The 15,317-nt window shown below is 37.7% G+C and overlaps 1 protein-coding gene across 1 annotated transcript in view; it reads right to left on the reverse strand.

Annotated features, from left to right (window-relative positions):
- The window catches only part of LOC139133757 (uncharacterized), a 78,191-nt gene that overhangs the window by 51,227 nt on the left and 11,647 nt on the right, over window positions 1-15,317 (reverse strand). The window contains exons 3-11 of the mRNA XM_070700524.1: window positions 12,273-12,366; window positions 7,111-7,246; window positions 6,079-6,218; window positions 3,749-3,876; window positions 3,064-3,261; window positions 2,338-2,549; window positions 1,756-1,892; window positions 975-1,294; window positions 89-449 (exon numbers count right to left, since the gene is read on the reverse strand). Of these exons, the coding sequence (XP_070556625.1) occupies window positions 89-449; window positions 975-1,294; window positions 1,756-1,892; window positions 2,338-2,549; window positions 3,064-3,261; window positions 3,749-3,876; window positions 6,079-6,218; window positions 7,111-7,246; window positions 12,273-12,366 (1,726 nt within the window). The remainder of the gene's footprint in view (window positions 1-88; window positions 450-974; window positions 1,295-1,755; window positions 1,893-2,337; window positions 2,550-3,063; window positions 3,262-3,748; window positions 3,877-6,078; window positions 6,219-7,110; window positions 7,247-12,272; window positions 12,367-15,317) is intronic.

The following is a 15,317-nucleotide window of genomic DNA, read 5'->3' on the forward strand; positions in this document are numbered from 1 at the left end:
TTAACCTGAAATACTAAATTTCCTGCATTTTTTCACATTGAAGGAAAATACGTGTGTCACATGCGAATTTCAAGAACAGCGCACTCACCGGTGAAATTATCGATGACCAGCCTGGCAATGTCCAACGCTAGATTTTCCAAGATGGCGATTTTCTGCAGTATCGGCCACAGCTGACTGTTCTTCAAGAGTTCCTCAAACAGTTGAACGGTGAGACCGGTTCCCCGCTCCATCCACCAATCAAGAGTGGTGTTTGTGTTCCTGATTCCCTCAGCTACTTCGTGCCACTCGCCCAGGTTCAACCGAAGCAGACTTTCTATGAACTGCGGGATGTTTTCCAAGATTTCAGGTGGGACAGAGCGGATATTATCCTCAAGGACTCTCACTTTGTCATACAATTCAATCCAGTCGACTTCAAACAAAATGTCTGACCTGCCATCGTATTTGGTTAGCTGAAATAGTTTCCATTAATATTCACGTTAAATATTACGTACAACACAAAAGTAAACTTGTTATTTGTAAAAAGAAAATGAATATGTAAAATAAGATACAAGATATAATAAATGTTTCTCAAGAAAAACGACTTAATATGATTTTTGTACTATATATGTAAAACACCGTAACTGCTACTCGTAATCGCCTGAGAAATGCAAAACTACATGGCACTGTTCTTACAGAGTGCCAAGAGTAACTTTAAAATACTATGGCGATGTTTATCATTAATATTCCATCATGAACGAATTTAATAGTTGACAACTTTTGAACAATTAGAGTGGTAAAATAAATGGTTGTAAACTGAACAGCCAGATGATCTACTCAAATAATTCTCAACTAATTTGAGAACAGTAAGAAATTTGTCAAATATTTGCCAGAGAAAGACAAACCTAACAAAATTATGAAAAGAAAAATTGAAATATTCAAAATGTTTTCTTTTATGTTCATTATTAAAAGGTACGCAATCCGGGACCTGCACTGACCTCTTGAACTACCAGGGTCATATCCATTAGTCTCCACAGTTCATCCAATAGCTGAGTAGCATTCATCGTGCACAACGTATCTCTCACGTAATCAACCTCCACATCTTCTGGGAAGAAAAATATCTCCGCCAATGAGACAGGGTCACACAGAGTGGCTACTAGTTGCTCTGGGCTTGTTATCAGGATCCTCAGTTTGTCCGGAGAGATGGCAGCTTGAAGCCATGCATCAACTATGGCAGGTGCTTGAGCGAAGTGTTTATCTAGAAATCGTGTGAAGTCTGAACTGTTTCGGAACAAATCCAACAATACTATTTCACCGCCTGAAAAAAAAATGAATTTCACTAAGTACTTGGCTCTTACACGGTGTATGTTCTCCACTGTATATATACCTAGGGACGTAAGCTATAGTTTGTGGATGCAAATAGCACAATACAGCTTCTCACCCACGTACCTTCGTGCCTTCTCTACCCACCTAATCACATACATACATACATACATACATACATACATACATACATACATACATACATACATACATACATACATACATACATACATACATACATGCATGCATGCATACATACATACATACATACATACATACATACATACATACATACATACATACATACATACATACATACATACATACAGACAGACAGACAGACAGACAGACAGACAAACAGACAGACAGATAGACAGATAGCATACGTAAACATGCAGTCATGTACAGAGATAGAAAGGTAGAGACAGACAAACAGACGCAAATGCATGTACTTACCTTGGCCTCTCGTTTCATCAATTTTCTCGTTGAAGAATTCAACCAAAACTCCGATTTGACGTATTCCATTTCTGACATCAAACCATTGTGTTGCGTTTCCAAAGACGTCATCGAACGTGTCAATCACGTGTTTGAATCTATTTCAAGAAAAAATGACTCAGAGTTATTCTACTTTCGGTGAAAAAAAATGTATAAAATTGTCGATCTTTCTAAGCTATGCATACACTGTGAGGTCTCAAATTTCTAAAGTTACCTTATTAGTTCGCAAATAAGTTTTCTCCGAAAGGTGTTTTGATTCATCATAGAAGAGAGACTGGTCCAACCGTGGCATACCTCGATGTAGGGGTGTAATTGAATATGTGTGAAATACCAACACTAATTTTCATAAATTATCTAATAAAATTTGGTATATTTGTGCTGATTAGACCAGAATGCTGTTTTGTGATCACGTTTGAAGAGTATCGCGCAAAATCTCAATCGCGCCATTGAAATCACGAGAGCCGACTCGGAGGCCCGGTTACGAATAGGAATATGCCGTTCTTCTGATGAATAAGTGCATTGCAATTCATCTATCAGACTTACATGGCACTTTCAAGATCCAATAGACCGGAGGAGAAGACGTCAAAAAGTTCTTGTAACTTTGGGATTATGTCAACGAAGTCTAGGAGCTTTGGGAAGTCCTCCAGTAGTTGACCAATGTCCGATATGTCACCGACGCCCTCTAGCATTGTAGCCAGATCGTTCATGAGTTTGTCCCAGTTGTATTTGCCGAATAGGGTTAGCAAGTCAGAAAACTGGAAACAAAAATACGAATATTCGTTAACAGTGTGGGGGAGAGAGAAAGGACATCTGTATACATCAAGATATATATTAATATTACTTTGTACTTGACGTAATTTGCGTTAGTGTTTATACCGCTCTGCTTCCAGCATCGAGCACTGTAATTTCGCACATCTGTAATCTGTATTCTTCTTCTGTCTGATGATTGCAGGATGCATGAAACTTAAGTAACAGATATCATTACTTTGTACTTGAAGTGTAATTTTGTGTAATTACTTATATACATACTCATGTCTCAACAATTTCAGCGAACGTTACAAGTGAAAGTAGACTTTAGTACAGTTGTCACCGTATATTACAATGCAATATTCATCCGACTAAAATTCGCCATCATAGACGGTCTCTGCCTAGCTGTTCGTGTCTCGTAATAGCATTGTACATCTCAAAAACTATAACTTTTCAAAACTGCATAAGAAGTGATACATTCTGAATATAGAATAGTTGCGATTAAAACATGAGTTATCTCACCTCTGTGAGGAGATATTTCACGTCAAGTTGTTCCTGGAGTTCGTCTACCAGAGAAGGTATTTGAGAATCGGTGACGTTGCAAAGTGACTCCACCACTCTGGTCACGTTGGTGTCCTCTTGAAATTCCAAGTATGTCGTCAACTCAGTCTCGTTGCAGGCAATTTCTTTGAAACTGAAGCCCGCCAAAAGATCGAATATCTGTTGAGAGTATTGACATGAAATGTTTTGTCAAACTGAAGAATCGGTAAAAAATTTAATCTTTAAATTTAGTCAACATTTTTGCTGCGCATTTTTTGGAAAAAAAAACACTTTGAAACAGGATTTGAAGGATAATGATAAGGCTTGTCACTGCATAAATTTCAACAAGAAATCTTGCAGCGTTCTCAGTGGGAGGAAAAACCATTTTCTGGAAGGTTCAGCAAAACGCTTGTCATGTGACTATTATGCAAACAATGACTGTGCACTGTGCAAAAGTCACAATATCAGGGCTTTCAGGAAAATATAGTGTATCGGGGTTAGGACTTCTATAACCGAGAAAAAAATAAATATATAAAAAAAGAGTATTTGGTATACAGCTACCTTTATACAGCAAGTTTTCAAAATACAACTCTCCCACGATATTTCACATTTCACAGCGGAAGCGTTGTGCAGTTTGAGAACCAAGAGAGGGCGCCCGACAACTTACCCTATTGATGTTAATTGTGGCGTTCAGGAAGACATCTATCACTTGTTCTGACGCTCCAGTTTCCTCTATGAGGTAACTTTTCACGTATTCTGGATCTTTTAAAATATCTCTGACTCTGTAGTCTTTTCCTGAAACCAAACAATGGCCATTACAATTTTTAAACATCGTTCAAGTGATAATGTTAATACTCAGTTGTGTCACATTATAATCACTGACGGCAAGAGAGGAACAAATAACCGCCAATCAAAAATAATTTGTAATCTCAATAATGATATATTTTCATACCAATCGTGACGTTACACTTGCTCCTGCTCATCCATGATTTTTAAAGACGTTAATAAGTACGATATTCTCAAATAGTTCACAAATATTAACACCTTGATAAGGGTGTCTCCAACCAGCTGCCTTGTCTGTTGAGAAAAACTCTACTCCACGGAATGATACCTAGTAACGCGACGTTCTTTTTTCATTTGTACCGTAGACTGGACACAATATATCGATAGCCTTTTCCACGTGCTAATGGAAAGCCAAAAGGTATTTAGAAACCAAAATACATTTATTTAATTGTAATTTCTTTTTCGGACAGGTATATTTTCTCAGTCTCTTTCTGTTATAACAATGCAATATTTCAAATTGAAACTCGCACCAGTAACATTTTGTGTGATATTTTCGATTCAGCGTTACAGCTATTGAGGTACAGAAGCATTTGTGTCCACGATCGCTCCCTCTGGCCGGTGTCTCATTTAGCATTCTCTTGTAAACTAAAAAGTCCGGAGAATTTAAAGTATATGGTTGGTTGGCATCATTTACATATAGTGCCACGGTTTCCGAAGAACATCTACAAAACAGATTTGTACAGGTTTCATAATTTTTCCGTCACGTGATTTGTATGTGGTGAGAGGGTGAGAGTCATGACTCAACGATGGACTGGTTCGTAGCTGAAATGGATTTGTCAACGAGTGATATCCCACGTGACAACTTGTGGTATGCGGTACATGTCACTTGCGGGAAGACAAGCAGGCGTGGTTGGAGTGAACAACGGTTATGCAAGAAACTGAAACACGTGATCAACAAAAACCTAGTATACCACATAAAATTTACGTTTCCGAGTTTTAAGAGCGTTGTTATAAAGCAGCTTTTGTTCATATCAAATAGTTGACCATCGTCCTATCCGCATGAATTAGTTACGTTGGCGTAGGTATAGTGTTTGTAATCAACGTTATTTTGGGGAGGATTCCTGTCCGAATAAACATCGTGACTTGCGTGAAGATGACAGCTGACGGGCAAAGAGAGTGGTCAATTATAAGGGCACGAGAATCTATGCTACGGCAACAATATGTTCACCGTATAAATAGCGCCCTCGTTTCGTTACTTCAAAGACGTTGTTCAGGGCCCACATATTAAAATATCCGTAAAACAATTTGAACTCCACTAACACGGTACCTGTAGATAATTTATGTGTCTACTGAACTCGACGCGACGTCGTAAATGTATGTACTGAACGTGGACTTGCGCGGTTTCGTAGAATTATGTTTATTTAAAATCAAATTATATTTTTTTAACACTGGCGAATTGGTGAACTGTCTCTCACTGATTACGAGACTCGGCATGCGCTGAGTTCTTGCGTCGGCGTAGAGGCGACGGTTGAGAAACTCTAGTATGAATTACTGCAAGGTTTAGCAGGTATTTAACGGTCTGTTCGCTTTCTTTATCTCGAGAACAAACAAGCAGCCTCCAAGGTTGGTCTATTTACATTCCTGTCATGCGCAGTTCGCAAACAGCACGCCCAGAGGAAAGTGGGAACAAATTCCAAAATTGAGAGTCACAGCAACTGCATAAATTTAACCCAAGCTTAGTGGCTGCTTCCAGTCAATGTAAGAGTTTGCCGTAATACCGTGGGTTCAATGACCGATTACACGCATGTAAATGAGACTTCATGTTGTCTATTGTAACAACTTATTGTTGCCTTTTTAAGTTCGAATCTAATGGGTAACAAAGCACCAACAGATATCTCTTACGTATTTGTGTTTTTTATGATTTCATCATTACACTCTCTCCTCCAGACAGATCTACAAATGACAAATTCTCCTTCTTCGGTGCGTGAATGTCTTTGAAACCTGGATCCTAAAGTAACTGTGTATGGTTTATACAGTTCACGTTTCCTCTATTAGAAACGTAATATAGTTTCAGTTTAATCATAAACCTTTAAACGATCCCTAGGGTCTATAATTACATAAACGACAGTTTAGCATTGGATTCCTACATGTTGTTTCTGTTGGAGATGATTGAAACGAACGGATATTTCATTTAAAAAAGATGCATTTCCTTACCAGTAAGATTTTGTACAGCCTTGTTTATGGTCCTAGTGAGTTCATTAATAGGCTCAACATTGATGGATAAATTTTTCAGTTGTGCCATTAGCGTGTCATTGGCCACTAGGGGTTTAAATTCTTCTAATATATTTGAAATTCTGTAAGAAAAACGAAATAAATTGTCACAGTCTCTTATGTTCTACATTTAAAACTTCTGAGATGATTGTCTTGTGAAATATTTAAGCAATGAAGGACACCCAGCGACGGTATACCACGGAGATTTTGACCAGTTCACGACATATATGCACTCGCTATAGCGAGCGATAGCGAGTGTATATATGTCGTGAACTGGTCAAAATCTCGTGGTATATCGTCACTGTGTGTCCTTTATTGCTTAAATATCGGAGAAACTGTAAACAGATACAGAGAATGACGTCATCGCTCTAATTTCTGAGCCTTAAGTGAAAATTATGCCATCGCCAAGATCATGAGAACTATCGTGAGAAATCATATGTTTTGGATTTGACCTTTAAAAGTAATAGCTACAGGGAGGATTTTGCTTGTATAATATAAGTCGGATGCGAAAGGATAAGGATATCAAATCGCTAGAAGCATTTTTGTGAAGGAGAGACTTTTAATATTTCGAAATATTGATTGTCTGGGTGGATATAACGATAATATTCGATCCTGAATGATAGACCAATAAAGTAAAACACGGCTATATATATATATATATATATATATATATATATATATATATATATATATATATATATATATATATATATATATATATATATATATAAAACGTCGCTAAGATTTTGAAAGCCAATGTGACATTTTCCCTGACAAGAGAAAAAGTTTGACTTCGCATTACCCCTTCATTTTAATCCATTCTTTGTGCTTTATGATAAAGTTAAAGACGTTGGCTTTTAAGGCAATCTAGCATCTGTGGTGATTTGTTGGTGGATCACGAAAAAAAACTGTTACATTATCAGCAGAACAATCAGTTAGCACAAATTTAAATAAATGCAATATTCTTGTACTTACTGTGCGCCTGCGTAGACGGGAATTTCGTTGCTAGGCGTCGTCATGTTTCTCTGGCATTCATTTTGCATGTCACACATGAATGACTGCATGAAGGGCATGAGACCGCTACTAGGCATGCCCTTGGCATTGTAGTGACCTGCAAGATGAAGATCAGACAAGGTTGAAGATGCTAAAATCATATTGTCTGTATGTTACAAGTTGAGTTTATCATATGTTTTATTTGTTTTCGTAGACTCTTCTCAGAGTAATAATCGCAAAATAACATCGACTTGAAATCTCGTCGCAGACTTGTAAAGTAAAATCTCTGCATAGTAATTAATAAATTCATCCGCTTGATTTAGTGTGAATAGGAGGATCTTTCGAAGTAAAAACTGTCATTTTCCTGATGGTAGACACACCTGTATTGAATACGCAAATTTTATTGTTAAAATATGACCAGTTCTGAATTTGTTAGTGGCATTGGTTGAAATGATTGATGAGAAGTAAATTCCACAAAATCATTATGTTGTTCTCAAAGCGGAGTTAACTGACTAGGCAAAACAAATTCTTTAGCAAGCAGTCCATGAAATAGTTCATGGTCTATCTTGAAGTTTGTCTGGAAAAGTGTACTTGAAAGAAAGCGACTGAAATATCCAATGTCACTGAAATATTTGAAACACGCTGTTTAATTATCACACGATATTTTTCATGATCCCTGACGTGTCTTTACAACAATAGCCATGAAACACAGTTATTTTGATGAATGTTGGCGGTACTTACACTTCAAGCCACAATAAATGCTATCCTGTGAAATTATCATAATGCGTCACGAACTCTATTAAATATTGTTTTAATCTTGATATATATCAATCTGATATCATGCCACTCACCCAAACAGCTGAGGTAATTTAAATTTATCGGAGGAATACACGATTCTACAGTACAGTAGCTCGGAAACGGTGCATAAAGCTAGATCCGAGTAATACTAATATGTGGAAGAAACATCGGTTGTTATTTTCTGTTCTGATTAATGCTTCTCGCTTGCCCTTGTCCAGAACGCGGATCAAATAGGTCATTCATAGTTTTTGAAGTCTGCTGACGTAAATAGTTACTTATATCTTCATTTTCATCAAACTTCTGTAGGCTGCTAAGGCCACGGTTGCTTGGTATATTTTTGTCTCATTGTGATTAATATTATATCCCCTATTTGGTAAATTACATATTTGGTTAGTATTCCTATTATGTTAAGTGTTATTACACATTGGACTGATTATTATATATTGTGTCATTACAGTTCTCACAATTGGCTACCAATACGACTGTTAGAACTAACTCTCGTCGTATCCATGATATGAATATTTGAACAATAGTGTCAATATTTCAATGAACGAAAAGAGGGCGACGCTGGAACTGATGACCGAATGCTAAACTGGAACGAGTTTATTGAAGTTGAACACGGTGCATGGCTAGGTGTCACGGTGCATGGCTAGGTGTCACGGCACAGCTAGGGGTACATTGGTGTATCTCTAAATAGAAGAATGACTTAATACCCTTCACTTAAATGGTTTGAGTTTGCAAATATTTTGGCCCCATTTGTTCGCTATGACAGTCACTTGAATCACTTGAGTCCTCATTTAACAGGGCGATACAATCCACGAAGTCTTTAATGACACCCTGGTGTGTTTCAACTTCGAAGACAACTTCGGTTTAACTGTGACAGGGTTGGGATTGAACCAAGGTAGAAGCGATTCCGTTTGTTTAGGAGGGATACGAAGGAGCACGGTCCCTCGACGACCGTGGGGGGGGGGGCATTTTGAACATCTGAGATACGGTGACGATGAAGTTATGCAAGATAAACTATTTGGTTTTCCGGCCACACATCAATAATCTAAATTGAAAGTTTGGTCTAGCTGTTCTAGCTGTTCAAAGATGTCATGCTGTCAAGCAACTTGTCGAGGTATATACACGGGCATACATTGAACATTGGATAAGCTTTACTTTGCCAATTCATTGTGTTAACCTTTTGATGTTCCAGTCTAAACAATGTTATGTAAGACAATTTCTATTGTTGTCAACGACATGAACTTACATACTACACAATTGTAGAGTCCCTGTTTGGAGGGATTGTGGCCACAGTGATCTGGAATTCATACTGTTTTTCTTCATATTAGGAAATGATACACAATAAATATAAATTTGAGTATCATATTTGAATTGAGGGGGAAACAAGATGAGATACCCGTACAAAAATTTCAAATAGCTGACTGTGTAGACGTCCTGTGGGGATTTTGAAAACTGAAAGTTCGTTGACCTGAGCTTATGATCTTGCACAGACGGCACCTTTGCAAGCGAAAGAGTAGCCCATAATACTATGAGGTATCGCCAAGACTAATCAAGCTCCGGACTGAGGCTTTGGATTCTAAATTTGTCAGTTTTATTGTATGTCATTATTTCGATGATAAGTTTATTATTTAAAAAAAAAACTGCGGTAGCCCGACCTACCCAATACAAATACAAAATCTTTTTCGACATGTCTAAATATTACACACGGCTCGACATAAACTTTTTATGGGTCACAGACAATTATAAGAGAGATCTCGGTACCTCCCGCAACCTATTTTCATGATGCCACGCTAACGGAAATTCATACTTTTGGCCTTCAATTTTTGACGGGAAACAGCAATTGTTGTTTTAACTCGAAAACTTCGATTTCATCGGCGCCGCGCCTTCCTATAACGGGACGATCTGTCATAAATCTGCGTATTTTTAGCACTTTGCTTTGTTTTCCTTGGTGAAATTTTACAATATTTCACACCAAAGTAAACGGCAGTAACAATGTGGAACAAAAAATAGAAAATTGTACTGTTTCACACGACTGAGATAACACAACAGCTTAGGATACTACTGCTGTTTTCGTAGGTTAGCATCGAACTGTACCGACATTTCACTGGATTATCAACGATATCTGTCCATCTATTTGTATCTCAAATATCTCACGTCATCGGGCCGCTGTCTTTTTGATTTCAAAATGTTTTAAAATTGTACGTAGTCACTGTTTCTTTGTATTTCACAGTTTTCTCTTTCATTGTTCTCTCATTTATTTCAAAATTGGTTTTCTGTTTTCTGATATATATTTTCATTGTTCAGCTTTGTATATAGCAGTCGTGAATAAAAGATGAAAACAACAACAACAACTACTACGTGTATTAACACGTGATAGTGTTACACAAGGTAACAATGATGACGTTACAAAGAAAACGCAGTGAAGCAGAACAGTCTACATTTGGATGGATCTCAAGACTGCCGAGTAAACGAGAAGGCAGAGAAATAAAAAAAAACATCAAGAATAACTTATTTTCGAATCTCACGCAAGAGGTACTCCGGTCTGTTCATTTTCTCAATTAAATCTCGATATAAAGGACTAGTAATGCCAAAAGTTTTGTAATAAATGCTTGCGAAACAGGCAATGTTCTTTAGTGCAGTGTCTAATTTTCACTATATGTTAAAAGAAATGATAATCTGACTTCAGAGACAGTTTGCGTATGCACAGTTACGTGTATATCAGCAGATGGCTTTGCAAGTACGTAATGCTAGATTGTCCCATGCTGCTGTCGTAATAACTACGCCGCATCACTGCCACGCGCTAAATGCAACAATGCTTTTGATAAAGTCATAGACAGTAGAGCTACTGTCTATGATAGAGTCTACAACATATTGACCACACACTCGTGCGAACAGGAAGAGGTTAGGCGATTTGAAAGTGTGTTAGGCGCTAGAAGGTGGTTTAAGACGATTTGAAAATGCACGTGTGCTAGGTGCTAATATGGCACGTGACACAAAGTGCTATCGTCAATCTTCAAAACGGTTCCGTCATTTTCAATTAGAAAGTTGACTACGTAATCATGGAATGGACCCTGTTGGGACTTACAAGCAGTTTCGTTAAGTTTCACCTCCAGGCAAAATAGTTGACCGAAATGGCTTTTCAAAACCACATTCCATGATGATATCAATGGGTTACTTGGTAAGGTTAATGGCTATCTCTTCGTGACGAGAAAAATGTACCATCTGACTACAACTTCATTTTACTGACAAATGCTTAATTATTTTGACATGATATTACGCAATAATATTCATTATTCCTTGATTAATTTACACGTCGAATTGTGGAGACATCGCGCTCGTCACCAATTGTAACAAATATACTGAGTATATGTGACAAACAACTATAATCTAGGAAAAAGCAGTGATTTTGTAAACTATGCGGTATATTTAGAGCCCTGTAAATCCAACAAGAAAATGGATATTCCGTATATATAGAATGTATAGCTGGGATACAGCGTTCGCCTGACTGTCGAATATTGGAGTATTTGGATACACAGGTTTACTCCAAACTGACTTGTCCCCTCGTTCAAGGGAACATGTCTCAGATAATAGATACTACCTCCGGATAGGTGCCACGATTCCTACAGGCCAAGTACCGAGCGATGGCCCGATAAAACTCCTATTTTGAGTTTTTTTTGCACGCCAGGTGCCGAATGAATTGGTAAAAATGTGTTGTGTTGACAAACATAGTAACCATGTGCGCAGAGTATGCTTAACAAATTTAAGCTGTTGAGGATGCGGAATTTATTGGCAGTTTTGACGTATCAGCATGTGTAACATTGCCTCTGCGATCGCGATGGAAAGTGAATGACTGTTCTGAGATTAAAGAGATGAACTGTACAAAACAGAAATTACGTGTTCATAGTAATTCTGCTTTCTTCATTTAGCTACCAGTCTGATCGTTCAGAGAAAGTAATTTATATTCGATGGCGTCTAAAACACTGAAGCGAACAAACCAGCGTACCGTTATAGATTCGGTCTGTGAAAAACCTATCAAGTGAAGGCCGAGTATGTGATTTCCATTGTGAACAGACACATTATCCACTGTTCTAATTACAAGTAATTGGACAAAAGTATGTCCAGTAAACAGTTAAGTGTAAACATGTCTAGTAAACAGATATATTTCAGACCCGGTATAATGGTCTCATATCTGGTTAACTATATTGGCGCTTCTAACTTTGCTGTGGTCAGACATAGAATAACTAACAGGTGATGTCGACTTCGAGATATGCTCGATTCTTCTCAAGTTGCTAAATTTAAATTGACAGGAATTGTAAGTGTTTGATGAAGACGGTACTTACACTGTTCCTCGGCGATTGGAGGGTTTTGCTTCCTAAGGACGGCGACAACGACGAAGAGGGCGATCGGCCACAGTAGCTGAATTCCGGTCAGAATCTTCAAAAAAGAAAAAATATCACATTATTTTCATAAGCTAGGAGTTTGATTGAATGAAAAGCGCCGTTAAGGTATATATGTTTTTCTTTTCATTCACATGGATTTCAAAGACATGAACGGGTTTCCTCCATCAATTCCTTCAAACACACTTCTTTAAGAGCAATAATTTGTTGTACATACATCCTTAATAAACCAGACGCTACGCCTTAAAGCGTAGACTTTAAACTTTAGCTCAAACTTTCCTAAAACTAACGTTAAACCATTAAATAAAGTGGTCAACAATAACACTGCAGACTATATTCAGTTTTTGAGTAGCAAGAAATGTTTTTTACAGACGGCACGAAAAATACGTGGGCGTACTATATAAGACGATACAGCTATGGAACTTCAAACCCATCATCTAACCACTGGAATGCAAACTTCTATGAAAACACGAGTGCTTCATAATTGCGAGGTCCAAACTTGGCGACCAGTGGATTACCAACTCACCCAGTAATGACGATACTAAACAATATTTTGTAGAAAAGGTTATGATGTAAAACCTGTTAAGTCGCCTGCATTTCTGACATATATTTTATGGAAATGAATACTGCAGCCTTGGCAACATTATGCCAAGCGTTTCTTTCATCTCTACAAGGAAGTCATACTACCAATGTGCTGTTACTTGATGTTACTCTGTCTATTGGTAAAGCTGTTACTTTCAATCATGGATTTAGAATGAGTCATGCACAATCGCAAAATGTTGTCAAAGTTTCTTTGTTCACATGGGTTGAAATTTCCAAAGACAATCTTAGTGGTGAGAACAGTAGGCCACACAAAGATAAAAAAATCTCTGAAATGTCGTTGATAATTTATGTTTGCTGCATTGAATTGGTTCTGACAATGTCATCTGTGCTTTAATCTCTTGCATTGCGCGGCATACTCGTATATTTTCCACTCACCGCACTTGATGCACGCCACTCTCCTCAATCATTCACTCATTCATCGAAAACGCCTGGCCTTTTGTTATGTCTGTTACATTCTAAGACATTCAGACGAGTTGACCTTCTGACCCTTCATGATCTATTCCATATCTTCGAGATAGACTTTCTGATAGTTTTATCTACGCTTTAAATCCTTGAATTCCACAATAACATCTCAAGCATGAGACAAGTGAAACATGCGAGTACTATGATTGTGAATTTGTATGTTACATTTTAGTTGTGTCTCTTTCTCAACACAGTACAATACCTATTTCAAGCAGATTTATAGTATGCTCTGTCCAAACTTCTAGATTTACTGAGCTAATGCAAACAGATGCCCCGGTCAATCATTAAATTACAATCTTTATATGACATTTCGATGCATTAGCTCTCTCCGAAAGACGATCGCCATTGTGAGACAATGGATGGTTGAATTCAACAATTAAGAGTCATGAGATATTTAAACGTCAGGAGTGTACCCAAGGAATCCGAGTACACCATGGTGTCTTAATTGCATCCCTGCCTCTGATACTTTGTCCAGTTTCGTGTCCCTCTGTCTGTCTCCGTTTCTTCCTTGTCAGTCTGTATGCCTGCCAGTCCGTTCATCTTTCAGTCTGTCTGACCTTGTCTCTCGGCAGGCAGATATCTGTCCCTGTATGCCTTTCTATATCTGTCAACATTTGCCTGTATGCTTATGCTCTCTCTCTCTCTCTCTCTCTCTCTCTCTCTCTCTCTCTCTCTCTCTCTCTCTCTCTCTCTCTCTCTCTCACACACACACACACACACCGAATCGGATGTTCTAGTTATCGTTTTCTCGGACTGAATGGTATACCCTACAAATCCATCGTAGATGTATTACTTGTAAACGATCTGACCTGTAACAATTATAATTGAGTGTATGTGAACTACGATGAACTGATGAAACCTATGATGAGCTGATGAAACCTAATTCTTAGAGGTTAAATGGAAAGAATGTACGTTACCAATTACGTACTTCCACTGAACTGCAAATGTGAAATCGAAACAAGATGCCTTCGCCTACATTTCAAACAATAAGATGATTTAAGCACTTGTGTAATTAGTTGCCACAGCTCGCATATTCATTTGCAAGAATAGCAATAATGGAATCAGTGAAATATCTTACAACGTTGATCATAAAATTGTCTCATTAATCAATATCAGTCGGGGGGATCATGTGTCTAAATATCTGTGAATATAGAGAGCAAATTTATCCATCATTGAAGTTGAACATCCAAACATTATGTACCTTCCCTTTTCAGTTATTTTTTGCTCGATATACTCAAATTATTTGTTCCGTCAATCAGAAAATACTCAGTCATGTTTTTGTGACCATGCAGTGTCTGATCGCTAGTTCTACTTAAACTATCTGCAAGTAGTCCCCTTGAATGAGATATTTAGGAATATAGCTTATAAAATTAGTATGAGTCATGTTATAATTTCTTAACCAGTCCTAAACATACACTGACGTTTGAAACACATGTACTTCTCAGAATTATGAATAACCATACACTACAGGTGACGTCACAGGTCAATGACCACTGGTCAAGGCGCATGTGTTCACACATTGCGCATATCTGAAGAGACAGTGATTAATTTCACTCGTGGGACATGTGATACAAGTTGGCCTTGTTACAGATGAGAATTCGGCTTAAACTACACTACTCTAGGCCTTTTCAAGTTTACGATGACATCTGTATCTGACGAACACACTGCAGTAACGATGTGACGACTGAATTACGCAGATGTTGAAAGCGAAAAGAAATCAAAACTGTACGACATTGACCGTAATTTTCGTCTTCTGAAATCATTTAGTATTAACGGATCTCATAAAGTCTGCTATGTCGATATGATCCAAAACTTTTCTTTTGAGTTCCCACGGTTGCAATTATTATCTTAGAGCATTTGCTTTTGTCTTTGCCTACCCGCGACCATATCTCTCTACGTATCCATGTTTCTCTGACTGCATAT

Source organism: Ptychodera flava, chromosome 5, assembly GCF_041260155.1.
Source record: "Ptychodera flava strain L36383 chromosome 5, AS_Pfla_20210202, whole genome shotgun sequence".
NCBI classification, from domain to species: Eukaryota; Metazoa; Hemichordata; class Enteropneusta; family Ptychoderidae; genus Ptychodera; species Ptychodera flava.